At 43.6% G+C, this 25,703-nt stretch overlaps 2 protein-coding genes and 1 pseudogene across 13 annotated transcripts in view; 2 read left to right on the top strand and 1 right to left on the bottom strand.

The window, feature by feature from the left end:
* Positions 1-25,703, bottom strand: part of LOC117354716 (zinc finger protein 721-like) — a 375,536-nt gene that overhangs the window by 259,937 nt on the left and 89,896 nt on the right. The window lies entirely within an intron of this gene.
* The window catches only part of LOC117354719 (zinc finger protein 11-like), a 103,095-nt gene that overhangs the window by 19,987 nt on the left and 57,405 nt on the right, over positions 1-25,703 (top strand). Inside the window, exons 1-2 of one of the 12 annotated variants that reach the window (XM_033932634.1) lie at positions 14,106-14,189; positions 22,204-22,330. The exons of 6 other annotated variants lie outside the window; for them this stretch is intronic. In XM_033932634.1, the coding sequence (XP_033788525.1) occupies positions 14,178-14,189; positions 22,204-22,330 (139 nt within the window). In that variant the 5' untranslated portion in view covers positions 14,106-14,177. 5 more of the 12 variants (XM_033932637.1, XM_033932640.1, XM_033932642.1 and 2 more) reach the window with 5 other exon arrangements.
* Positions 89-2,476, top strand: LOC117354738 (annotated as a pseudogene).

The raw sequence follows: 25,703 nt of genomic DNA on the forward strand, positions 1-25,703 counted from the left end.
TGACAAGAGAATATCTTCATATCTTGGTTGTAAAAAAAATATAAACCAGGACGAGAGCTTCACAAGAAAAACAAAATTTCACCGGGAGAGAGATCAGTTTTAAATACCGAATGTGAGAAAAGCTTCAGTCAAGGAGAAGCATTTACAGATCATAAAAAGACTGAAACTGGTGAATCTTGTAAATCTGAAGAAATAATTTACAGAATGGCAAATATCGCAGAATATCAGGAAATGGAGAAAAATGGGAGATTATATACTTGTGCTGTCAGTGGTAAAAGCACTTCTTGCAAAGGGAACCACAGAACAGCAGAAAAAATCCCCAGGGGAACAAAGCCATTTACATGTACTGAGTGCTATAAATGCTTTAATCGTACAGAACACCTTAGAACACACCAGAGAATTCACACTGGAGTTAAACCATTTACATGTACTGAGTGTGGTAAAAGCTTTTGTGATAAGCGAACACTCATAGCACACCAGAGTATTCACACTGGAGAGAAACCATTTACATGTACTGAGTGTGGTAAAAGCTTTTGTGATAAGAGAACACTCATAGCACACCAGAGAATTCACACTGGAGTGAAACCATTTACATGTACTGAGTGTGGTAAAAGCTTTTCTCTGAAGAAATCACTGACAATACACCAGAGAATTCATACAGGAGTGAAGCCATTTACATGTATTGAGTGTGGTAAAAGTTTTACTCATATAAGTAACCTCAAAAACCACCAGAGAATTCACACTGGAGTGAAACCATTTACATGTACTGTGTGGTAGAAGCTTTCGTGAGAAGAGAAATCTCACAGTACACCAGAGAATTCACACAGGTGTGAAACCATTTACATGTACTGAGTGTGGTAAAAGCTTTCGTGATAAGACAACACTCACGGAACACCAGAGAATTCACACTGGAGTGAAACCATTTACGTGTACTGAGTGTGGTAAAAGCTTTTCTCTGAAGAAATCACTGACAATACACCAGAGAATTCATACAGGAGTGAAGCCATTTACATGTACTGAGTGTGGTAAAAGCTTTAGTCAGAAGGGAAGCCTGACAATACATCAGAGTATCCACACTGGAGTGAGACCATGTATATGTACCGAGTGTGGTAAAAGCTTTTGTGATAAGCGATCACTCATAGCACACCAGAGAATTCACAGTGGAGAGAAACGATTTACATGTACTGAGTGTGGTAAAAGCTTTTGTGATAAGCGAACACTCATAGCACACCAGAGAATTCACACTGGAGTGAAACCATTTACATGTACTGAGTGTGGTAAAAGTTTTACTCATATAAGTAACCTCAAAAACCACCAGAGAATTCACACTGGAGTGAAACCACTTACATGTACTGAGTGTGGTAAAGGCTTTCGTGATAAGACAAAACTCACAGTACACCAGAGAATTCACACAGGTGTAAAACCATTTACATGTAGTGAGTGTGGTAAAAGCTTTCGTGATAAGACAACACTCACAGTACACCAGAGAATTCACACTGGAGTGAAACCATTTACATGTACTGATTGTGGTAAAAGCTTTCGTGATAAGAGAAAACTCACAGGACACCAGAGAATTCACACTGGAGTGAAACCATTTACATGTTCTGAGTGTGATAAAAGATTTCGTGTTAGGACATTACTGTCAAAACATAAGAGAATTCACACTTTAGTAAAACCATATCCATGTACTGAATGTGATAAAAGCTTTTGTGTGAAGGGAACCCTCACAATACACCAGAGAATTCACACAGGAGTGAAGCCATTTACATGTACTGAGTGTGGTAAAAGCTTTCTTGAGAAGGCATCAATGAGAAAACACAAGATAATTCACACTGGAGTGAAACCATTTACATGTACTAATTGTGGTAAAAGCTTTCGTGATAAGACAAAACTCACAGTACACCAGAGAATTCACACTGGAGTGAAACCATTTACATGTACTGAGTGTGGTAAAAGCTTTAATCAGATGAGTAACCTCATAAGACACCAGAGAATTCACACTGGAGTGAAACCATATACATGTACTGAATGTGCTAAAAGTTTTACTGATAAATCAAAACTTGCAACACACCATAGAGCACACCAGAGAATTCACACTGGAGTGAAACCATTTAAATGTACTGAGTGTGGTAAAAGTTTTACTCAGATGAGTAACCTCAAAACACACCAGAAAATTCACACTGAAGTGAAGTCATTTTCATATTCTTAGTATGATAAATGCTTTACTGAAAAGTGAACATTGACAGTACATCAGATAATCCAGACAGGAGTGAGATGAAGATGCTAGACAGAGTTCATTTCTGTTACCACAAAAGAGGTCTCTTTCTTACTGAGGAAACATAGAAACATGATTGCAGATAAAGACCAAATGGCCCATTCAGTCTGCCCATCCGCAGTAACAATTCCATCTTCCTCTCTTTAAGAGATCCCATGTGTCTATTGCACACCTTCTTGAATTTAGACACAATGTCTGTCTCTACCACTTCTTCCGAAAGTCTGTTCCACGCATCTACCACCCATTCCATAAAAAAGTATTTGCTCCGATTACTCCAGAGCCTGCCACCTCTTAACTTCATCCTATGCCATCTCATTCCAGAGCTTCCAAATGAAAGAGACTCGCCTCATGTGGATTTACATCACATAGGTATTTAATTATTTTCTCTTACCCTTTGAGTTAACTTTGTGAACCGGATTGAGTCCATTTTGGGAAAGGCCCGATATATAAAGCTAAGGACTGGATTAGATTAAATGTCTCTATCATATCTCCCCTCTCCCGTCTTTCCTCCAAAGTATACAGAGTGAGATCTTTAAGTCTGTGCCCATATGCCTTATGATAAAGACCACACACCATTTTAGTAGCCTTCCTCTGGACCGACTCAATCCTTTTTATATCTTTTTGAAGGTGCGGCCTCCAGAATTGTACACAATATTCTAAATGAGGTCTCACCAAAGTCTTATACAGAGACATCAATTCCTCCTTTTTCCTACTGGCCATACCTCTCCCTATGCAACCTAGCATCCTTCTAGCTTTCACCATCATCTTTTCAACCTGTTTGGCCACCTTAAGATCATCACCTACAATCACACCCAAGTCCTGCTCTTTACTATGATCGTTCAGATGATGGTATTACCTCAACTGGACTATTGCAACTCCGCCTACCTTGGAATCAACACCTTTCTTATCCACAAACTGTAGCTCATCCAGAACACAATCGTTAGACTAATCTATATATTATCAGGTAACTATTTTTCACACTACTAATGCGCAATAAATGATTCACACATTTGCACATTACATAATAAGCGCAAGAAAACTTACAAATACTACTGTATAATGAAATTTTCCCCACCCTCCCAGCTAATATACAAATATAATAAAACCGTCATTAAATTATTCATGAAATCCTTGAATCAATTCCAATTCTATTCCCTTCCTCCCCTAGGATGTGTATGTTTTCTTGACTATAAAATTAAATTAATTATTCCTCTTTACGCTATTTAGCCATAAAATTCTTACAACGTCCCTGTTGTATGGTCATGCAACGTTCCATTTTATAAGTATAACACAGGATTCCCACCAGAATGTCTAGTTCAACCTATCCCAGTTTTTCCAATTTCTTAAGATAAGCTGCATGGCAACCCCTGTCATTACAAAAAGTAACTCGTTATTTCTCACAGATAATTGACTTTTAGCTCTCATAAGAGTAGCAAATAAAATAGTATCATAAGATAAAGCCACTGGATTCTCCCACATATTATTCACTTGGTCCCAAATAGACCTCCAAAACTGCAGTATCAAGAGACAACAGTAAAGTAAATGTTCCAAAGTCCCAGCTTCAAGATGACAGTGCCAGTATCTATTAGACTTGGAACTATCTAATTTATGTAAATGAACAGGGGTCCAGAAAGCTCTATGTAATAAGAAAAATCAAGTTTGCCTCATAGATGCTGACACCGTACATCTCATCCTCCAAGTCCAAATTCGTGGCCATTGAGATGCAGTAATCTGATGCTTTATCTCATTGCTCCAAATGTCGCGAAGACCAGTTTTTTGTTTCTTATTCAAAAATCCAGATATTAATTTATACGACTGAGTGGCCTGGTGCCCCAGAAAGTCTACCTGAAAACATAATATCGGCAAGCTATATTGATTTGTAGGATTTTTCCATCTAGGGAACCCCTCCTGAATGGCCTGCTTCAACTGAAACCATCTGTAACTTTGAGATTTATTAAGACCAAATTTGTGCTGCAATCGTGAAAATTCAAGCAGCTTACCATCTGATATCACATCATTACATTACATTACATTAGTGATTTTTATTCCGCTTGTACCTTGCGGTTCAAAGCGGATTACATAAGAAGAGAACTGGACATTTCCAGGAGGGTACAGGACAATAGAGAATACAGATTGAGGATATAGACTTAATAACAGAATGATGGTAAAGACTTAATAACATCGGAAGATGTTTTGAACAGCAGTGTTTTGATTTCTTTACGGAATGTCTTGTGGTCGGGTGTTGTGGTTAACAATCTGGTGATGGAAGGTTCGAGTTTTGCTGCATGTGTTGCCAGGAGGCTATCATAAAGCTTTTTGCGATGAGTACCCTTGAGTGGTGGGTATGAGAATGATGTCAAAGTGCGTATGCCTGCCTTCATCCGATGCTTCCAGATGACCTTAAATACCTATTTGAATCTTGGAGTTTAGCCAGAGGGACTGACAGCTGGATTTAAGTATTGGAATAAAAATTTTCCAGTTTTGGAGTCACCTGGGACAATATGTTACGCTGCTTTGGGGGAGGCGTTGGCTTCCCAACCGAGAGCATTATTTGGATTTTACAATATTGCCAGGCATTTATGTCCGCATTTATAGCCAGAGTTCTCTTGATGGGGAAGAAAGCTATTCTCACCAACTGGCTGTCTACTACTCCCCCGACTTATGCTCAATGGAGATCCCTGATGATAATCCACGCAACGCTAGAGCGGAGACAGGTGGGAGACCTGGATCGTGGTCCGGGTCGTAGATTTCGCCAGACCTGGGAATGTTTCTGGCAGGATCTCACTCCACATGCCCGTAGTAGACTCTTAAATATTTAGGAAGATTTCGGACTCTCAGTTTTTGTTATGGCATTGGACTCCGGGGGGGGGGGGGGGGAGATGTTGCATTGTTCTTTCTTGGAATAAGTTACTGATTGTATTGTTTGTTTTCTGTTGGAACAATAAAAATCATTTGAACATAAGTATTGGAATAGGTGTCAAATTATTTACATATTTCAATGTCTGCCACGTATCTAGTAAAATTCTAGTGTCCTTATATAATCTTGGAAACTTGATACTCAGAACATGACTTAATCTCAGTGGAAACCTGAGCTGCCATTCCAACCTTAACCAATCTGGAAGATTTTCCATGAGCTCAGGGAGGACCCAATACATACCCTGACGTATAATATAGGCCTGATGGTACTTATAAGAATTGGGAAAATTTACCCCACCCTCCTCAGTTGTCTTTTGTAGAGATACTAAAGCAATTTTCACCGCATTCCCCAGCCAAATAAATTTAGGGAGAACACTATTTAACGTTTTGTAAAAAGACCCTTATGAAAAAACACTGGCAACATCCCCATTTGGTAGCAAACCACAGGCAGAATCATCATCTTAACTGTTTGGACTCTCCCCCACCAAAACAGATGTAAGGGGTTCCATTGTTCACACATTTCCGTGACCTTTAGCAATAAAGATTTTTCATTTACTTTCATAGTTTCTTCCAGTGCACTTTTTATTCAAATACCTAAATATTTTATACCCTCTTCCTTCCAAAGAAAAGGGAATGTATCAAATAATCCTTTTGTACAATATACATTTAGTGGAAGAACCTCTGATTTGCTCCAGTTTATTTTGTAACCAGAGAATTTTCCCAATCTATCAATCAGATCCAGTAAATGCGGAATAGTAGATTCAGGATTCCTCAAATGAAGCAAAATATCATCTGCATATGCAGAGACTTTATATTCCCGACCTGCATAAGGAATACCCTGTATCTCCTTTGCCTGCTGAATAGCCAATAACAATGTCAAAAAGCAAAGGAGATAACGGACTCCCCTCTTCAGACAAAAACGTTCAGAAAAATTATTATTAATGTACAATCTGGCAGAAGGTTTGAATCATTTGAATAAATCCGGAACCAATACCAAACCAATCCACTGCTTGATACATGAAGGTCCATTCAACAGATCAAACAACGACACAGAGAAGGTCGGATCATCCATGACTTTCGTCAAATTTAACATATGAAAAGCCAATCTACTGTTGTTTGAAGATTGTCTTTGAGCAACGAACCCCGTTTGGTGCATACCAATGATATAAGGGAGAGCCTTGGCCAAGCGTAAAGCCAATAACTTAGCCAAAAGTTTTCCATCTACATTAATCAGAGAAATAGGCCTGTAATTTGAAACCAACAAAGGGTCTTTATTTGGCTTCGGCAAAACTATAGTCAAAGATTCTGCCTTTAGTCAGTTGAGCCTGATATCAATTTAATAAATGAGGTAATAGGGTACTTTGAAATGCCTTATAGAACTCTACAGTGAAACCGGATCCAACTCTAAGGGACTTCAATGCTATTTGTAATTCCTTCATTAATATAGGCGCAATAAGGGTTTTTTGTATATGCTGAGGAATTTGAGATCCCTTAATTCATTTTAAAAACTCTAATCCATCCTTTTCTTTATTTGAATAAAGCACAGAAGAATACAAAGACATAATAGCTCCAAAATTGTTTTAAAATATTTTCAATTTTAACTTTTCATTTTTTTAGCTTTAAGATAATTAGCCAATATTCTCCCGCTTTATTCGAGCTTGTTGAGAAAACATCTCTTTTCTAGCCATTTGAGAGGAAATTTCATTATATTTATATTTAGCTTTTAAGAAGGCCTGGAAAGTATTTTGCTCCCATTTTAAGGCCAATTGAGCTTCCAAAACTTTAATATTTTGTTCCAAATTTAAAAAATTTTAAGTTTTTTCCTAGCATTTGCTGAATATGAAATAATTTGCCCTCTCATGGTAGCTTTGAAAGCATCCCATAATGTTTCTAATGAAACTTCCCTGGAATCATTAATTTGAAAATATTTGTTCATTTTTCATTGAGATTCCTCCCTAAAATCAGAATCTGCAAGCAGTGCATTATCGAACCTCCAGTCAGGTCTATTATATTCTTGTTCTTCAACTCTAAATTCAATCCACACTCCGCCATGATCTGTTAGAACAGGGGTGCCCACACTTTTTTGACTCGCGAGCTACTTTTAAAATGACCAAGTCAAAATGATCTTCCAACAATAAAATTTTTAAAAAATCACAACGCACACTGTACGCATAGAATTGTTAATTATGATTCCTATTCCGGGGTTTTTTCAAAGAGGTCATGGCAGATGACTCTATGCACTGTCACCTCAGTAACAATCATACAAAAATAGACAAAACCCACCCCCTCCCTTTTTACTAAACCACAATAGCAGTTTTTAGCGCAGGGAGCTGCGCTGAATGCCCAGCGCTGCTCTCGACGCTCATAGGCTCCCTGCGCTAAAAACCACTATTGCGGTTTAGTAAAAGGGGACCATATTGTAAAATATAGACAGATATAAATTCAGACACATTTTGATCACTAAATTTAAAATAAAATCATTTTTCCTACCTTGTCTGGTGATTTCATGAGTCTCTGGTTGCACTTTCTTCTTCTGACTGTGCATCCAATCTTTCTTTCAACCTGTATGCTTCCTCTCCTCCACACCTCATTCCCTCCCCCAACTTTTTCTTCCTCTCTCCCTGACCTTTCTTTCTTTCTCTCTTCATGCCCCCTTTCTTTTTTTTCTGTTTCTCTTCTTTCCTTCTGTCTCCCTGCCTGCCCCCTTTCTTTCTTTCTCCCTGCCCTTCCCCAAGCCACTGTCACTGCCGCTGCCATTGGGGAACAGGACCCAACCTGCCACCAATGGATAACATGCCCCAAAGCCGACACTGACGCCGCCCCATGCTCTCCTAGCTTCGGGCCGACCAGCATTTCTCCCCGACGTCAATTCTGCCGTCGGAGAGGAAGTTCCGCCCAGCCAGGCAGCGATTGGCTGGCCCGAACTTCCTCTCCGACGGCAGAATTGATGTTGGGGAGAGGAAGACTGATCGGCCCGATAGATCGCCAAGGCAAAGTGAGTCCTGGGTGATCGACTCACTTTGCCTTGGCGTGCTACCGGTCGATCACGATCGACCTATTGGGCACCCTTGTGTTAGAATGATTGGATCAATGGTGGCCCTTATAACCTGTTTTACAAATGAATCAGACACAAACACATAATCTATACATGAAAAAGATTTAGGAACATGGGAATAAAAGGAAAACTCCCGAGTATTGTAATTTAGGATTCGCCATATATCCTTTAATCCACAAGATTGCACCAAGTCTGCGATTAGTTCAAAATGCCACTGTTCGCTTGATTTTTGGTCTAAAAATATATGACCATGTAAGTTCCTTTTATATCAGATTCCATTCGAAGCCAGAGTAATTTTTAAATTTGGGTGCATCTGTTCAGTGGCGTACCTAGCATATGTGACACCCGGGGCCCATCATTTTTTGACACCCCCCATCTGTATGAAAACATGATTTTTAGTAACAATCCACACGTCACATATGAGTACCTAGGAAAAGGCAGCATCTTACATACTGCAATGAACAGTACAACATCAATACACCCATTGTAAAACTAAACAAGCCAGACTAGTACATATCAATCCTACACCGTCAATCCTAACAGAAAACCATGTCTTTCGAACACACAGAACATAGAAAACACCTTCACCTAGTATGGAATATGTCATCACAAACTAACCCCTCCCCCTTTTACAAAACTGTAGTGTGGATTTTAGTCACGGTGGTAACAGCTCCGACGCTCATAGAATTCTGAGCATCAGACCTGCTACCACCACGGCTGGTGCTAAAAAACGCTTCACAGTTTTGTAAAAGGGGGGATAAAATAGAAATACATAGACAAAGGTTAAATTGAACCAGCAAGAAGCTGGACTCTGCATACAATGCTTAACCCTAATGCTTAACAGAAACAGTGACACATGTCTCCTAAAGCAATAAATAAAGAGAAATTTTTTTCTATCTTTGTCTTCTGTGGTTTCTGCTTTCCTCATCTTCTTGTAACTCTCTTCCTTCCATCCACTGTCTGCCGTCTCTCTTCCTCTATATGGCATCTTCTCTCCTTCTATGCTCCTTCCAGAAACTGTATGCCTCCCCCTTCCATCTCTCCTTTCACCCCCATTGGTCTGGCATCTCTCTCCTCTCCTTCCCTCTTCCACACCTCTCCTCTGCAATTCCTTTCCCTTTTCAATTTATTTTCTGCATATGTCTAGATTATGTTCTTACTACCCTCTCATCAATGTCATTTTTTAATGTCTACCTAAAGATTGCCACCTCTTTCCCTCACCCCTCCAGTGTTTCCCTAACTCAATCCTTTTCTCCCCATCATGTGTCCTCCTTTTATTTATCCCCTCCTTCCATCATGTACCCTCTTTCTCCAACCCTTCCATCTAGTATCTTCTCCTCTCTCTGTCCACTTCCATCCAGCATCTGCTCCCCTCTTTCTCTCCTCCCATTTCCTTCTGGCATTTGCTCCCTTATCTCTCCCATCTGTACTTCCATCCAGCTTGTATAGGTTTGTGTGACTCACAAATGGAAGATTAGATTAGATAATTTCTTTACCCCTAAACTGTACCGTTCATTCGGGTTTTTGCAGCCTAAATGCATGACCTTGTATTTCATAACATTAAATTTTAGCTTCCAAATTTCAGACCATTCTTCAAGCTTCACCAGGTGTTTCTTCTTATTATTCACACCATCTGGGGTGTCTATTGCAGATTTTGGTATCATCTGCAAAAAGGCTAATCTTACCTGACAGTCCTTCAGCAAGATCGTTTATAAAAATGTTAAAAAGAACAGAGCCAAGAACAGAACTTTGAGGCCCACCACTGGTAACATCCCTTTCCTCAGAGCCATCTCCATTGATCACTACCATCTGTCGCCTTCCACTCAACCAGTTCCTGACCCAGCCCGTCACTTTGGGACCCATCCTGAGGACACTCAGTTTATTTATTAGATGTCTGTGTGGAACACTGTCAAAGGCTTTTCTAAAATCTAAATATACCACATTTAACGTACATCCTCTACTCAATTCTCTGGTCACCCAGTCAAGAAATTGATCAGATTTGTCTGACAAGACCTACCTCTAGTGAATCCATGTTGCCTCTGGTCGTGTAATCCATAGGATTCCAGACACTTGACCATTCTCTGTTTTAAAAGTGTTTCCATTAATTTGCTTACAGAAGTCAGACTTACCACTAGACCACCTGGTAAGGTCCGGGATATAGGAGGGAGGTAGGGATGGGTCAGAGTCAGCCCTAAAAGATATCCACTTGCCCCTAACCCCCACGAATATGGAGGGAGGAGTGTAAACCTTCAGATCGCATTATGAAGGACAATGTCAGTCTTTACTTGCATTGCGTGAAATTGACTATATTGCTGATATCAAATGGGATTCTACTATTATGGCGGTGATACGGCACAATCCTCAAATAAGATACATTGAATGGAAGGCTTGGCCTAAATCTTGTCTATTAATCAATTACTCAAGGATAACAAATTGTCTGACGATACGTCGTTTTCATCTGCATTTGACTTGCCTATGAACCAAGCATTTCGCTGGATACAGTTACATCACTGCCTCACATCATACAGAAAACAACATACGCTTTCTAGCGAAACACCTTCTAAACTAAACTAAACTAAACCTTAGGTTTGTATACCGCATCATCTCTACATTCGCAAAGCTCGACACGGTTAACAAGGATTAGGGTAGAAAGGAACTCCAGTGAAGGGAAAAGACAAAATGAAGAGAAAATTTAGGACAGAGTAACCAGAGAGAGGAAGAGTTACATTTTTGAAAATAACCAGGTTTTCAGATGTTTACGGAAGAGTTGGAGGGAGCTCAGGTTCCTAAGAGGGGAAGAAAGGTTGTTCCAGAGCTCAGTGATTCTGAAAGGGAGGGAAGAACCTAGTTTCCTACAAGGGAAACACCTTTTAGAGAGGGAAAGGAAAGTTTCAGTTTTTGGGTAGATCTGGTGGAATTGGGGTTAGAGGAATTCTAGGAAAGAGGAATAAAAGGGGGGAGGATGCCGTGTAGGATCTTGAACGTAAGGCAGGCACATTTGAAGTGGACTCTGGAGATTATGGGAAGCCAGTGGAGCTCACTTGGGCCACATTTGTTAGGGGGAAGAGAGGAGAAGCGTCAGCCTGGTATAAAATATACTTCTCCATCCGCCTTGTATGATATCTGGTCAAGGGACACATCTACCACACTCCCCTCTCTTAGCTCCAATGACATATGGCTATCCTCATTTAAGTCTTTAAAGCATCGGCAACCATGCAAATGGCGCGTTTTCTTTATCACAGAGCAGACTGGACACCAGATCAATTATCTAAACGCTCTCGCTCTAGTTCCAATGTATGTTGGTCATGTAATGTTGGATCACGTGTTATTGAACTGTCCATTGCGACAACCATATTGGTCTGAGATATGGTCCACTAGATGGAAGCTTTTACCAATTACAGGTTCTCTCTCCTATTCAGTTATAATATTTGGTGGATCTTCTATTGAATCGACCTTAGACAAATATGAAGCAAAGTTGTTTAAATCCCTTTTGTTAATTTTCTCTGAATTATAATCTATGGTGGAATAAGATTTGTCTTTGTGCTAGATTTGAATAGGCTGAGCGGAAAAATGGAATACTCCGTCATCTTTAATAAAGTATGGTCGGATGTGTTAAAATGATTATAGTACGGAGAAATATTCACAGTGTTACCATTCCGATGATTTAGTATAAAGTGTAAAACCAGCCAGGTCGGGAATATCTATTCTGTGAGCATTTCTTTCCTGCAAGCTTGTTATTCTTGGCTATTGTACTAAAAGTTTGTCAATAAAACATTATTGAACAGAAAAACTAGAAGTCTGAAGCGTCTCTGTGTCTAGCGTTGTTTGGCCTGTTATCCTGCTGGAAGCTATGGAGAAGAGGAAGGCTGTGAGCTGTGGGAATCCCTCCGTGCCTTGCTTCACCAGACTACCCACGGTTCTGCCTCTTCCATCTTCTGCACGAGGATCGGACTTCTCAGCCCAGTAGACTGATAAGAGAGTGTATGTAAGACTGTGCAGAGACTAATTTATGCAGACAAAATAGCCATGTGTATCAATATAATCTGGAAATAGAAGCCAGGTGGCTAGGAGTGATTAGGACAACACTCATTCTTCGCCTCAAGTCACCAGAGAAGAACTCTCTTAACATCCAGCAATGCCAAGAGTGTGGTCCAGTAGTGGCTCGCTATTGTTGAAATGTAGAGTTCCAAGATTTCCATGGACATGTCCTCTTTTGAGGTCTGTGTCGAAAGTCCAGGTGGATTTTTAATTTAACAACTTTTGTCTGGGGAAACCAGATATCTAGTAATCCTACAGCAGCTCAACCTACCTGGAGGCCTCTCCCGCCCTCCCCCACCCCCCTCCGCGCACATATCCAGAGTCCTGTTGCCTCCCCCATAGCCCTCCCTACACACCTACCTGGAGTCCTCCCCTCACCACACACAGCTATCCAGAGTCCTGTTGCCTCCCCTCCCCCAAGCCCTCCCTACGCACCTAACTGGAGTCCTCCTCTTCCCGCTCCCCCACAGGATCCTGTGTTTGCTCCCCCGGCGCTTTTGTAACTCTTCGGCCGTTGTCAGCATCAGTGAACTAAAAACGTTGCCTTCAACGTCCTGGAAGCTTTCTCTCATTGACGCAGACGACGGCCGAAGGGTTATAGCAACGCCAGGTGAGCAAGCACAGGAATGAGGGTGAGGCAAGGAGAAGAAAGATGATGGACTGCGAGAATACTGAGGAAAGGAAGATGCCCTAGACCAGTAGTAGGCAAACTCATTAGTCAAAAGAGCCATAGATGAGCAGTACAACGATTAAGATTTCTTTTGAGAGCCATTCCCCACGCCCGCTTGTGCTATGACGGCTACGTCAACCCGACTGACACCTCGCTGGCCCACACGTAGTTGAAATCGATTCGTGGCAGAGCCTAGAGAATGACACGGGGGGAAATTTGTCTCCGTCCCCGCCCACTTGCTCGGTCCCCGTCCCCACAAACCATCTGATCCCATCCACACAAGCCTCGAATAGTTTTATACTGAACTTATTATATTAAAGTATGAAAAGAAACAATATTCTGTACAATTATCAATTTATAAATCAGCGTCTTCTCCCCACTCTCTCTTCCCCATTTCCCTTCAGTGTCCTCAGCCCACTCTCTCTCCACCTTCAGCGCACACACATAAAAACAAGCAAGTAATTTTATATCATTTTCATTCTATTCATTCATAGAAATTAAAGTCTAAATAATGCCAGTCACATAACAAAACATGATTTTACAAAAATAATTCCCTGCACAGTCAAGCCTTAAACTCTTATATAATTCTGTTTTCTTTCCTTCTTTCTTTAAAAATTCAACAGTGAAGCACACCAAACTATAAGCTTCATGCTGCTCAGTTATCTCAAATAATTGTGTCAAAATATCCCTGTGATAGGTGAGCCCAATTGCAATTCACCATAACCCCAACGGGAAGGGTCAAAAACTGCATGAGACATCTGAAATTATACAAAACACAAATATAAAAATGTGCCAGAGGTGGCAGCAGCGGTTTCTGTCTCAGATAAAGAGGGAGTTGGTGCTTCCTCTCTCTGCTCTCATGTGTCAGGAAGAGAGGGAGACCCAGTCAGTATCAGACTCCGCCCCTTCCACTGATTGGTCAAAAGACTCCTGAAGGAGGAGACAGAGGGACAATATGACACCCTATGACACTGATTGGAATGTGCATTCCACCTTAGGATTGGTCAAAAACAGAATGCTCCTAGGAAGGCATAGAATGGGAGAATACTCATGTGGGTGGAGTCAGGAAGAGGCGGTCTTTCAACTCTCTGGCACTGATTGGTCAGATTGGGGGAGGAGTGAAGGAGGGGAGATACAGATCCCTCCTCTTTTTCCTGCCTTTGTCTCTTTTCCCTCCATTAGGAGCCAAGGCTGGAGCTGGTGCTGCGGAGAAGGGCAGGAGGATGGCTGAGCAGGTAGGAGAGGGACTGGCAGGAGGTGGGCAGCAGGGGATGCAGTGCCAGGCAATGCCAAGCAGAAGAACATGGATGCTGAACGGATGGGATCTTGTATGGCTATTAGCTACCTGCCCGGGAGTTTCCTGTCTTGCTCAGTTTGTTCCTGCAGCTTCAGTGCTAGGTTTCATCTCAGTTAATTCTGCTCCTGATTTGTTTTCACTTTCTAGTCTTATTTTTATTTTTTCGCGGGGTGTGCGAGTGATCGTTCGGTGGGAGATCGCAGACATGTTCACGTTTGTCTGCTTCTGGAGGGTGCTCTGTAAGCCTAAAAGTGCAGTAAGCCATCTGGACAGCCTGCAGATTGAATCGGGTCTCCAGGTTCAGGAGCCATCTCTCCCCTGGTTCGTCCGCAAAGGGGTAGTACGCCGGGATCGGAACCGCGCCGCGTGTCTTCCCTGATTTCCCTGAGGGGTCCTGGTGGTCGTGATCTGAGGTGGGAAGTTGAGGCGGCCAGAAGATCTGAAATTCCAGTTTAATCAGCTCCTGAGGTAGGATCTCCCTATGCTTGCACATGTCTCTGTGGGGTCTGTGAGTCACAGAGTTTGCCGATTTTGGGCGGTCCTCAAATTGGGGATTTGGGGGGGTTTCCCTGCATGTCCCCCCCACCCGTAAAATCCTAAAATCACCATTTTTAGCGTTTTTCTGTGTTTAACGGCCATTTATATGTCAAAATCGGCACCCGTGGTGGCCATCTTGGATTTTCTTTAAAGTTTTTAAAACTATATTTTTTTGACTTAGAAGCATCGTTTTTGCTCCAAACTTCACAGATGGCCACCTCAGGACAGGATGGCATGGATTCATGCTGTAAATCTGGTGGATGGCTTCCGGTTGCGCAGTCGCATATTCTGTACGCCGAGGCCCATCGGGGGCATATCTGGTGTGTGGATTCCGCACTTTCCTCCTCCGGAGTAGAGAGCTGCACGGGAACGGGGACGACAGGAATCCCGCGGGTTCCCCCTTTGGGTCGCAGGGATCCCGTGGGGACGTCCCCTAGGTTCACGGGAATCCCCCTATGGTCAAGGGGTTGGATCGCACTCGAGCTGGGAGGCTAGTCTCCTTCTCCTTACCTGCCCTGCCGCAGCACACAGCCGAACGGAAGTCTTCCCGATGTCAGCGCTGACGTCGGAGGGAGGGCTTAAGCAAAGCACATGGGGAAGCAAAGCACATGGGGAAGACAGAGGGGGAGAAGGACCCTGAAAGGACATGGGGAAGACAAAGGTGTGGAGAAGGACGCTGAAAGGACATGGGGAAGACGGGGGGGAGAAGGACGCTGAAAGGACATGGGGAAGACAGAGGGGGGAGAAGAACGCTGAAGGACATGGGGAAGACAGAGGGGGGAGAAGAACGCTGAAGGACATGGGGAAGACAGAGGGGGAGAAGAACGCTGAAGGACATGGGGAAGACAGAGGGGGAGAAGGACGCTGAAGGACATGGGGAAGACAAAGGGGTGGAGAAGGACGCTGAAAGCACATGGGAAAGACAGAGGGGGAAGAAGGATGCTGAAAGCACATGGGGTAGAACAAAGGGGTGGAGAAGGACGCTGAAAGGACATGGGAAGACGGGGGGAGAAGGACGCTGAAAGGACATGGGAAAGACGGGGGGAGAAGGACACTGAAAGGACATGGGGGAGAAGGACACTGAAAGCATATGTGGAAGGCAGATGGGGGAGAAGGATGCTGCCTGACAGGACATGGGGAAGATGGGGGGGAGAAGGACCCTGAAAGGAAATGGGGAAGAGAGAGTGGGGAGAAGATGCTGGCAGGGAAGAAGACAGAGATACCAGACTATGGGGGGAGCGGAGGGAAGAAGATGGATGCCAGATCAATTTGGGAGGGGGGAGAAAGGGAGAGGCACAGTAACAGAGCAAATGGAAGACGCAGAGAGAAGAGAGACAGTGGATGGAAGGAATTGAATGAGAACATGAGGAAAGCAGAAACCAGGCAACAAAGGTAGGAAAAAAATTCTTTTTTTTTTTTTGCTTCAGGATAAAGTAGTATATTAGTTGTGTTGATAAAAATTTATAAACATTAGAGGCTCTGGTAGAAATCCGTTTACAAAGCATATATTCTTCCCAATTAATAAAGTCTTATTTGCTTATTTTTAAATGGGTTTCTACCAGAGCCTTTAATTCAGTAGCATATTAAATGAAATAACTTTCTGTGGTTTATAGGACGGGCGTGGACGGAGGGGATTCCCTCGCGGGGACGGGCGGGGACAGAGGGATTCCTCGCGGGGACGGAGGGATTCCTCCGGGGACGGGTGGGACTTTGGCGGGGCGGGTGGAGACAGGTGGGATTTCTGTGCCTGCGCAACTCTCTACTGCCGGAAAGGACTTGCCTTCCTCCGTTGCCACCAGAGTTGTGATTCCAGCGTCTGGGATGCCGCAATTGTGCGAGGAGGGCATTGTCGCATAAATGCAGACGCAATTCCAGGGAAAGTCTCATCGATCATCAAACAATTTCAAATCTGAGTCCCGCTGATTGGCTCAGGCCGCCGAGGACTATTTTCTGCCGGACATTGTAGATATGTTGTCTCAGGCCTTCATGAGAAATCGGGCTATGCTTGTGTCTCCCTTTCAGACTGTGGTGCGGCAGTCTGTACAACCTTTGGATTCTAGCATGTCAATCTGATTCCTTGCTGATATGCCTGAACATCAGCAGCAACTTCCCGCTATTGTTGTGGTACCTGCATCACTTTCTAAGCCGTTGCTGTCGCACTGCAATTAGACGGGTCTCGCTGCGTGACTAGCCTAGCGGGTCTCGGGGATTCGCAGAACGCTGGAAAATGCTCTTGGAGGTTGGGGGGCCCATGAGGGTCCCCTGAAGTGCGCTAGGGCCATGGCTAAATTGTATCCCATGGCTTCAGAATTTTCCATGCGCCTAGTCCTGCCATGGGTGGATTTAGCGGTGGTTCAAATGTACTTCCCTGCCCTCGGATGGAGGGGGTTGGGGAGCAGTTTGCATGTCCTTCCCGATACAAGGCCGCTGGACAGGTATGGTCTGCGTCAGAGAGAGCTGATGATCGATCGATTGGCCGGAGCTACGAGCAATTGGTTAGCTTCGCTACGGTCCCAACTGTATCTCCACAGGACGGCTTGTCTGTGTGTTCTCAGCCAATGCGACGGCTGTTGCCTATGTCTGCCGTCAGGGGTCGCAAAAAGTCCCCAGCTGGGATTGAAGGCTCGGATGCTCTTTCCATGGGTGGCATGTCATCACTTGGCTTTATCCATGGCTCATGTGGCTGGTGTCGACAACATTTGGGAAGACTTCCTCAGTTGTCAATCTCTGAACAAGGGGGCATGGTCCCTGTCTGGGCTGGTTTTCGCTCATTCGATTCTGATGGTGTCCTAGTGAACAGGAAGGCGGACAGATTCTTCAGCCGTCGACGAGAGGTCGGCAGCGTCAGACTCGACACTCTGGTTCAATCTTGGCCCACAGGGGTCCTACTGTGCGTTTTTCTTACGTGGTCCATGATAGGGTGATTTTGCTCCTGGTGTCCCCTTGCACAGGGGCCCGGTGATCCTTGTGGCTTCGCACTGGCCCAGACGACATTGGTATGCAGACCTTGTGAGGTTGAGCTCTGGGAATGGTCTGCGTCTTCCTCGCCATCGGCGATTCCTCACGTAGGGTCAGTTTGCACTTCAAGATCTGGATTGCTTTAGTCCTGCAGCCTGGCGCTTGAGCGGACAGCCTTGATGGCCAGGGGTTATTGCTCTGCGGTCATTGCACACTCCTGCAATGCAAGTGGAAATCACCGGTCTCGGCCTATACGAACGCCTGGGGGTGTTTTCGGCTTGGTGTGTGGGGCTCCGGTTGGACTCTTTGGTTTCGTCACTGGCTCCGGTTCTGGACTTCCTGCAGGCTGGCCTCAGGTAGGGTCTGGCAGACTCCTCTCTACGTGTTCAGTTTGCAGGCCTCTCAAGTTTGGGTCCCTCTTCGTTCAGGGGTTCTCTAGCTTCTCACTCGGCTGTTGTCCGGTTCTTGCAGGGAGGCTGGGGCCTCCCTTACGACGGCCTTGCCCGTTGTGGAGCCTGAATTTGGTCCTAAGCTCTCTGACTTCTTCCGCCCTATGAACCCCTGGATACGATCTCGCTGAAAGATCTTACCATTAAGACCGTCTTCCTGGTGGTGGTCACTTCTACACGGCTAATGTCAGAGCTTCCGGCTTTGTCGTGCAGAGATGCTTTTCTCCGTGTCAGAGTCGGCAGTGATTTTGAGGACTGTGCCTTCTTTTTTTTCCGAAAGTGGTTTCTTCTTTCCACATACACCAGGGAGTTCGATTGCCGGCCTTTGTTCCTTCAGGTTCCACGTCTCGGGTCTGTGTTCTGCGGTCTCTGGCTATCTGGCATCGTCTTTTAAGATACCTAGGGCCACTACTGACTTATGTTTGTTGGCCCATCTGTTTGTCGTGGCGGGTCCTGCATGTCAGGGTCGGCCCTGCTTCTGAGACTTCTCTTTCGCGTGGATGTGAGCGGCTAATTCCGCAGCCTATATGGCGGTAAAGATGAAGCCTCCCCTTAGGGTGGAGGCTCACTCTCCTGTGGAATGTCTTCCTTGTGGGCTGAATCTCATGCGGTCTCGCCTGTGGAGACTTGTCTGGAGGCCCTGTGGCCTTCCCTTCATACCTTTTTCAGGTTTTCCAGGCTTGATATGGCAGCTATGGGTGATACGGTCTTTGGTGTTTCTGTTCTTGCGGCGGGTTCATCGGGCCTCCCTGCGTTTTAGGACAGCTTTGCACATCCCATCTGTTCAAAGATGTACAGAAGGTTCGTTAAGCATGACCTTCCCTTACAGAATCCGTGCTGGCTTGTTCTCAGTAGGCCATTTCTCTCGATGTGCTCGCAAATGCCGTCTTTGATCATAGCTTCCACCATCTTCCCTATAATTGAAGTCAGGCTCACCGGCCTGTAGTTCCCGGGGTCACCCCTCGATCCCTTCTTGAAGATAGGTGTGACATTCGCCAATTTCCAGTCCTCTGGTACCTCTCCAGTTTTCAAGGATTGGGGCAGGGGGTTAGAAGGGGTGTCATTAGATACCCCTTCTCTCAACCAAGCCTTCTAACGCTGCCCCAGACCTGATGTTATTTTTTCTGTTTGATAAATGTGCCTGACAGCTTTCTTTTTTTAGTTTTGCTGCGGGATACTAAATGACCAAATTTAAATGCAGTTTGCGTTAATGGTTTCAGCACCCACCCTGAAACAATTAGAGCATTGGATGCTGAAGAAGGCCTGGTATGGCGCAAACTGCTGCTGGATGAAAGGATAGTTAAGAAAAGGTGGATCTGTGGAGGAAGACAAAAAAAGGAAAGATGCCAGACATCCAGGGGAGGGAAGGGAAACGGAAGGGGAGGACAGAGATGGCAGATGGATGATTAGCACGGAGAAAGAAGAAAGAAGGAGACCCTGGCAAGCAAGTTATCAGAAGACAACCAGAGCCTGAGACTAACAAGATTTGAATAATGACAAAACAACAAAAAGGTAGAAAAACTAATTTTATTTTCTGTTTTATGATCACAATATGTCAGATTTGAAATGTGTATCCTGCCAGAGCTGGTGTTAGACTGCAAACGTGAGCTAGGATTTAACAGAGAGAGGAAAAGTCATTTTGTTTCTTTATTTTATTTACACCACAGCGCCAGTGTGGTTAGGAGAAGCCAAAGGGGGGGGGGGGGGGGGTGAAAAAGCTGTAAAATAAACCCACCAGGATGTTTGAAAAAAACACCCAATTGGGCAAGAAATCGAATCGATAAACCAATTCAATAGGCTGAATCGAATCGAAATTTTTTTTCCTGAATCTGGTAGCACTAGTTTGCGCTACTGTCTTAGACTTTAGGACCTGGGATTGGGGAGAAATGGCGTCCTCAGTACTTTATAATGCAAGTGAAATGAGGATTTGGTCAGATTTTTGAAGGGTCTGCACTCTGCAGAAGAAAAATATTATATAGGCCGGGGACATGAGACAGCAGGAAATGGGAACTTTTCTTCCTTCTATTTTTATGAATGGAAAGGCTGAGGATGTCAGAGAGTTCATTTAAAATATGTGCTTTATAAGAAAATATAATAATGTGTTTTATAAAGTTTATAGCATTGCTGGCCTACCCGGTGAGGTGTTCCTAGTGGTGGTGGCAGCAGCAGCGTGTCAATGTGTTGAGAGGAAGAGGTGATCTGGGAAATTCTGTTGAGCAATCTCCGGGCCCATTTCCACCCCCCAGTTAGTCCACTCCACTCAACTGGTACACACACTGAGTGGATCTTTGGGTGTTGTTCCTGGGTAGTTGTTTTGGGATCTCTTACAGTGGTTTGTCAGTATCTCCTTCTGGTCCAAGGAAGGAAACTTGTTAACCTTAGCACTGACCTACAGAATATGTTTGTAACAGCGCTGCTTGTGTGGCATTAGTCTATGTAGTGATCGAAAGAAAAAACCAGACCTTTGCACATTTTTGCACTATATGATGGGTGTATGAGGAGATTCACATTTTCTGCACAGCTAAGTCCGTGTGAAGTTACCTTGTGCTGTATTTGACATCTAGCAAAGTCTCTGTTTGGAAGGAAAGATCTCAGCTTAAAAATGAAGTGGCCAGAAGTTATGGTAAAAGCAGATAGCGTAGCTGGTTTTAAGAAAGGTTTGGACAAATTCCTGGAGGAAAAGTCCATAGTCTGTTATTAAGACATGGGGAAACATCTGCTTGCCCTGGATTGGTAGCATGGAATGTTGCTACTCTTTGGGTTTTGACCAGGTATTAGTGTCCTGGATTGGCTACCATGAGAATGGGCTACTGGGCATGATGGACCATTGGTCTGACCCAGTTAGGCTATTCTTATGTTATGTTCTCATCTGTAGGGGCCTTTGTTTTCAATTCTTATTTTAATGTATTTTTTTTCTGAGAACTTATCAGTGTTTTTTATAATGGGAACAAAAATGGAAGAGAATTAATGTGTGTGGAATTGGGGGGGGGGGGGGGTAACTAATTTCTTCAGCTAAATAATTCAATCCACCTCAACCAGACATAGGAGAACTCACACACCATTCACCATTCACACACCCTCCAACCAAAAACGTCAAAAGAAAAAAAAACTGTTCGACAACCTCCTAGCCATTCGAGCTGCAACACTCGACCCCCAACTCTACAACCAATTGACATCGACCACAGACTGCAAAACCTTCAAAAAGAAATAAAAACCCTTCTATTCAAAAAAACACATAAAACCGAACTAACACAATCAGAACTGTCCCAAGCATCACCTGCAACTACTCCATATGTACTTCTGATGTCATGACAATTCAGACATAATTTATGTTATGTTTGGAATAATGGTTACATATATGAGGTTCAATAAAAGAAAATTTTCACTGCTTGTTTCTATTATGACCATTTATTCAGTTTCATGGTTATTACAAAAAATATTTTTTTACATGGGGGAGTGTCAAAAAATTATGGTCCCCGAGTGCCACATACCTAGGTACGCAACTGTATATATAATATATACATAGAGGTATTAATGACGCCATCTTGTTTTCTGTCTCTCTCTGTCCCTCTCTGCATCTTTGTGCAGTTTCCCGCCTTGATTTCATGGCTCTAATTAATAGCAGACCTCTCAGTCTGGCTTGTGGAAGATATAGGGTTTCACATTTTTGAATAGAGATAGTTATATGTATCTTATGAATGCAATAAACCGTGTTGTGTGTGAAGGGATCCCTATGAATGATGTGTGAGAGAATGATTTGTATTTCATTTCAAATGTTTTACATATATAAGATTTAAGGGAGCCTAAAAGACACTGTTACCATGACAATACCAGTCTTTGAGAGGCCCAGAGCAGGAAAGGTCAGCTAGTTTGACCTCCAGCTTAGAACCCTGAGCCTGCAAACTTACAGTGCCAAAGCAAAGCTATCAGAAGAGTACATCCAGCTGAACTCTAATGCGTTCGGAGTGTTTCCTCGTGTCCTGAGTGAGTTTCTGGTTTATGTTTCAGAAGCAGGTGACGTTTGAGGACATCACCGTCGCCTTCTCCCAGGAGGAGTGGGAGTATTTAGATGAAGGGCAGAAGGAGCTTCACCGGGAGGTGATGAAGGAGAATTATGAGATCCTGAAGTCTCTAGGTAAGGACTGCATTTTCTGCAGACACAGGGCTGAGTTACTGATTTTCTGTTCCAGTGCAATAGGTGACAGTAGGGTTATTTCCCTTTAGCCGCATGGTTGCAGAAGGAATCCATTCCGGATTTTTCACTCTGCCGCTGGTCTATTTACTGTTCAGTTTAGTGCCCTCTACAGTTTTTTCCTTCTGCACACATGGATGCAGTTGTGTCTGTTCTGCTTTCCCCATTTTCCATGTAATTTTGTCCCTTTTTCTGAGGTCGGAGTGGAAGTTCCAGGCCGCCAATCGCTGTCTGGCTGTCCGAAAACTTCCTCTCTGACGTCAGAATTGACGTTGGGGAAGACTTCTAGGCCGGTCATTGTGCAGTCGCTGTATTCGCCTCGACTGGTCCTGTTGCTGCGGTGGTGGGGAAGCAGAGAGAAGAGAAATTAACCACAGATTAACCAAATCCACAAAAACATTAATATAATTGAAGAGAGAACTTCTTATTAAATAATAATATTAAATGAAGGAAAAGATCTCAGAATTGCCACTCCAAGGATCATAATGTTATCATTCCTTTAAGGAACTGGGTGTGGATATCTTTCATGGATTTAAAAAACCTTCATGTTATTATTTTAAAATTTTTGTAAAATTTCTATGAATGACTTATTTCGTCAAAATTCATCTACTCAATAATTTAAATTTCTAAAATTATAACTTTTTCTTTTAAACTTTTTATACCGTATATCCAAGCAGTGCAAATAGCAATTATTTTTGTGCAAATTGCAGTTGAAAAAATGTGCAAAACAGGCAATAATAAGCCTTAGATAAGTAAAGCCTTAAAAGAGTACTTATCTTTCTATGTGAGATAAAGCGGGGCGTGAGCAGAATTAATTTCCTGCCGCTTTATCTCACATAGAAAGATAAGTGCTCTTTTAAGGCTTTACTTATCTAAGGTTTATTATTGCCATGCTATAAGTTATTTTACTTCAAAGGGGGAAACAGGCCTTCAGGGATGGTGACACAGGCCTTTAGGGGTGGGGTGCAGGCCTTCAGGGGGAGGTGCAGACCTTTGAGATAAAAGGCTGCTTAGTTTACCTCATTGGAATAACTACAAGACGGCATTGTATCTTCCAAAACAGACAATATTTGTTTATTGTTAGTATAAAAACTTACAGTATTACAGCAGCAAAGACATATCTAAAAAATGTATTGTCAGTTCAGAATATGCAATGGAGAGAAGAATTTGCACCCCATATGCTTAGCAGGGGGCTAGCAGTTCCCCGTAGCATAAGTAAGTGAATCTCTCTGGCTTTACCTAGAATACACGTGTTTTTTATACAGAGCAATTCTTCCTTTGTTCCAAGAAAGTCCATCCCCGAATTCTGGTTATGTAATTCCCTATTGGTACAAAAAATATTGTATAACTAACTCTTCCCTTTCGTCCACGCCTCTCTCTCACCTCCACACCCCCCCCCCAGTAAAAGGGGGGGCCTTACAGAAACAGAGAACTGTTGCTGAACTTTATTCTTTCAGCACGGAGACATGCAGCTGCTAATTAGAGGTGTTACAATTCATTGCATATTCGAGTTGGTGTCCTTGTAAGATGAAAAGTTGGCAACGAGATAGCCTTTCCACAATCCAGCTGTCTGGTTCCCATAGCTTGGTTGGGAGACAGCAAACCCATGGTTTGGTACCAAGTTCTTTCATCTCGTTACACCCACATGAGCAAAGCTCCTTGCTCATTATAAAAGTTTTATGGCTTTGTAGGGTGTCTGGCATATGAAGTCTATGAAGTCATATAGCAGTGATAACAGATCAGCATAACCTTGAAGGGATATTCTCCCAGCAGGGAAACAAGAACATCATTGTTAGCATTGCAAACAGTCTGGGCCTGGCTATAGGAAAATATGTCTATAGTTTCCAGCAGGGTGTCCAGCATACACAAGTGAAAATCTAGGTCTGTAGAGTCCAGTTGAATCATCCATATGTCCAGGACATACATGTCACCTTCATGGGGGACAGACCTTTAGGGGAGGGGGGCCCTGGTGTAGAAGTGCATGGAGGGAGGGAGGGAAGGGGGGGTTCAAAGAGACGTGCATATACCAGATTTTGGGGGGGGAAGAAATAATGGGTCTGAAAATAGAGGAGAGGGAGAGAGATGATGGACAATGGGATTTAGGGAGGGAAGGAACAGAAAGGGAGAGAAGTTGGACACATGGGATGGTGTGGAGGGGGATAGAGATACTGGATAGGAGGGTAGTTAGGAAAAGAAAGGGAAAGATGGTGGACCCTGGAGTGGTGGGGAAGGAGGGAGAGATGCTGGATGAAAGGATAGTTAAGAAAAGGTGGATCTGTGGATGGAGACAAAAAAAAGGAAAGATGGCAGATCTCCTGGGGAGGGAAGGGAAACGGAAGGGGAGGACAGAGATGGCAGATGGATGGTTAGCATGGAGAAAGAAGAAAGAAGGAGACCCTGGCAAGCAAGTTATCAGAAGACAACCAGAGCCTGAGACTAACAAGATTTGAATAATGACCAAACAACAAAAGGTAGAAAAACTAATTATATTTTCTGTTTTGTGATTACAATATGTCAGATTTGAAACGTGTATCCTGCCAGAGCTGGTGTTAGACCGCAAACGTGAGTTAGGATTTAACAGAGAGAGGAAAAGTCTTTTTTGATTGAGCAGCTCTCCTAAGTGTGGAGCTGTGAGGTGGTGCCACAGGAGACCTCTCGAGTGGTGGACCCACACTGCATCCCTCTCCTTTCCCATACATCAGGATATTCGTGATATTGTCCTGGTGCATTGGAAGATGCCGGAGGTGCCTTTACGGTTTGCGCGCTCCATGGCTCATCTGTATCCCATCCTGGAGCGGAATCAGGATACTTTTAAGTCACCAGTGGTGGACGCTGTGGTCTCAGCTATTGCTAAGCGGCATACGATGCCCGTAGAGGATGTTTTTGCCTTACGGGACTCTGAGGAGCGTAAGTTGGAGACCCTCCTAACGCAGAATTTTGATGTCTCTGCCTTGGGTGTCCTGGTAGCCATTTGTGGTGGTCTGAGGGGAAACAAGGCTGGGAAAAAACAAGAGACAAATTACAGGAGTCGGCTAACCCAGAAGGAGAGGTTAGAAAGATTGTAGTAAAAGAGAAGACACTACAGACAGCAGCACAGGGAGAGAAAATGAAGACAACAAAATTCCAGGATCTGAATTGCATATATACTAATGCAAGGAGCCTAAGAAATAAAATGGGGGAATTAGAAGCCATGGCCAACGCAGAGGACATAGACATCATTGGAATCTCTGAAACATGGTGGAATGAGGAAAGCAAATGGGATACAGCACTGCCGGGGTACAAGCTTTATCGCCAAGATAGGTCAGGGCAAAAAGGA

The sequence above is a fragment of the Geotrypetes seraphini genome, chromosome 2, assembly GCF_902459505.1.
Source record: "Geotrypetes seraphini chromosome 2, aGeoSer1.1, whole genome shotgun sequence".
Lineage (NCBI taxonomy): Eukaryota > Metazoa > Chordata > Amphibia > Gymnophiona > Dermophiidae > Geotrypetes > Geotrypetes seraphini.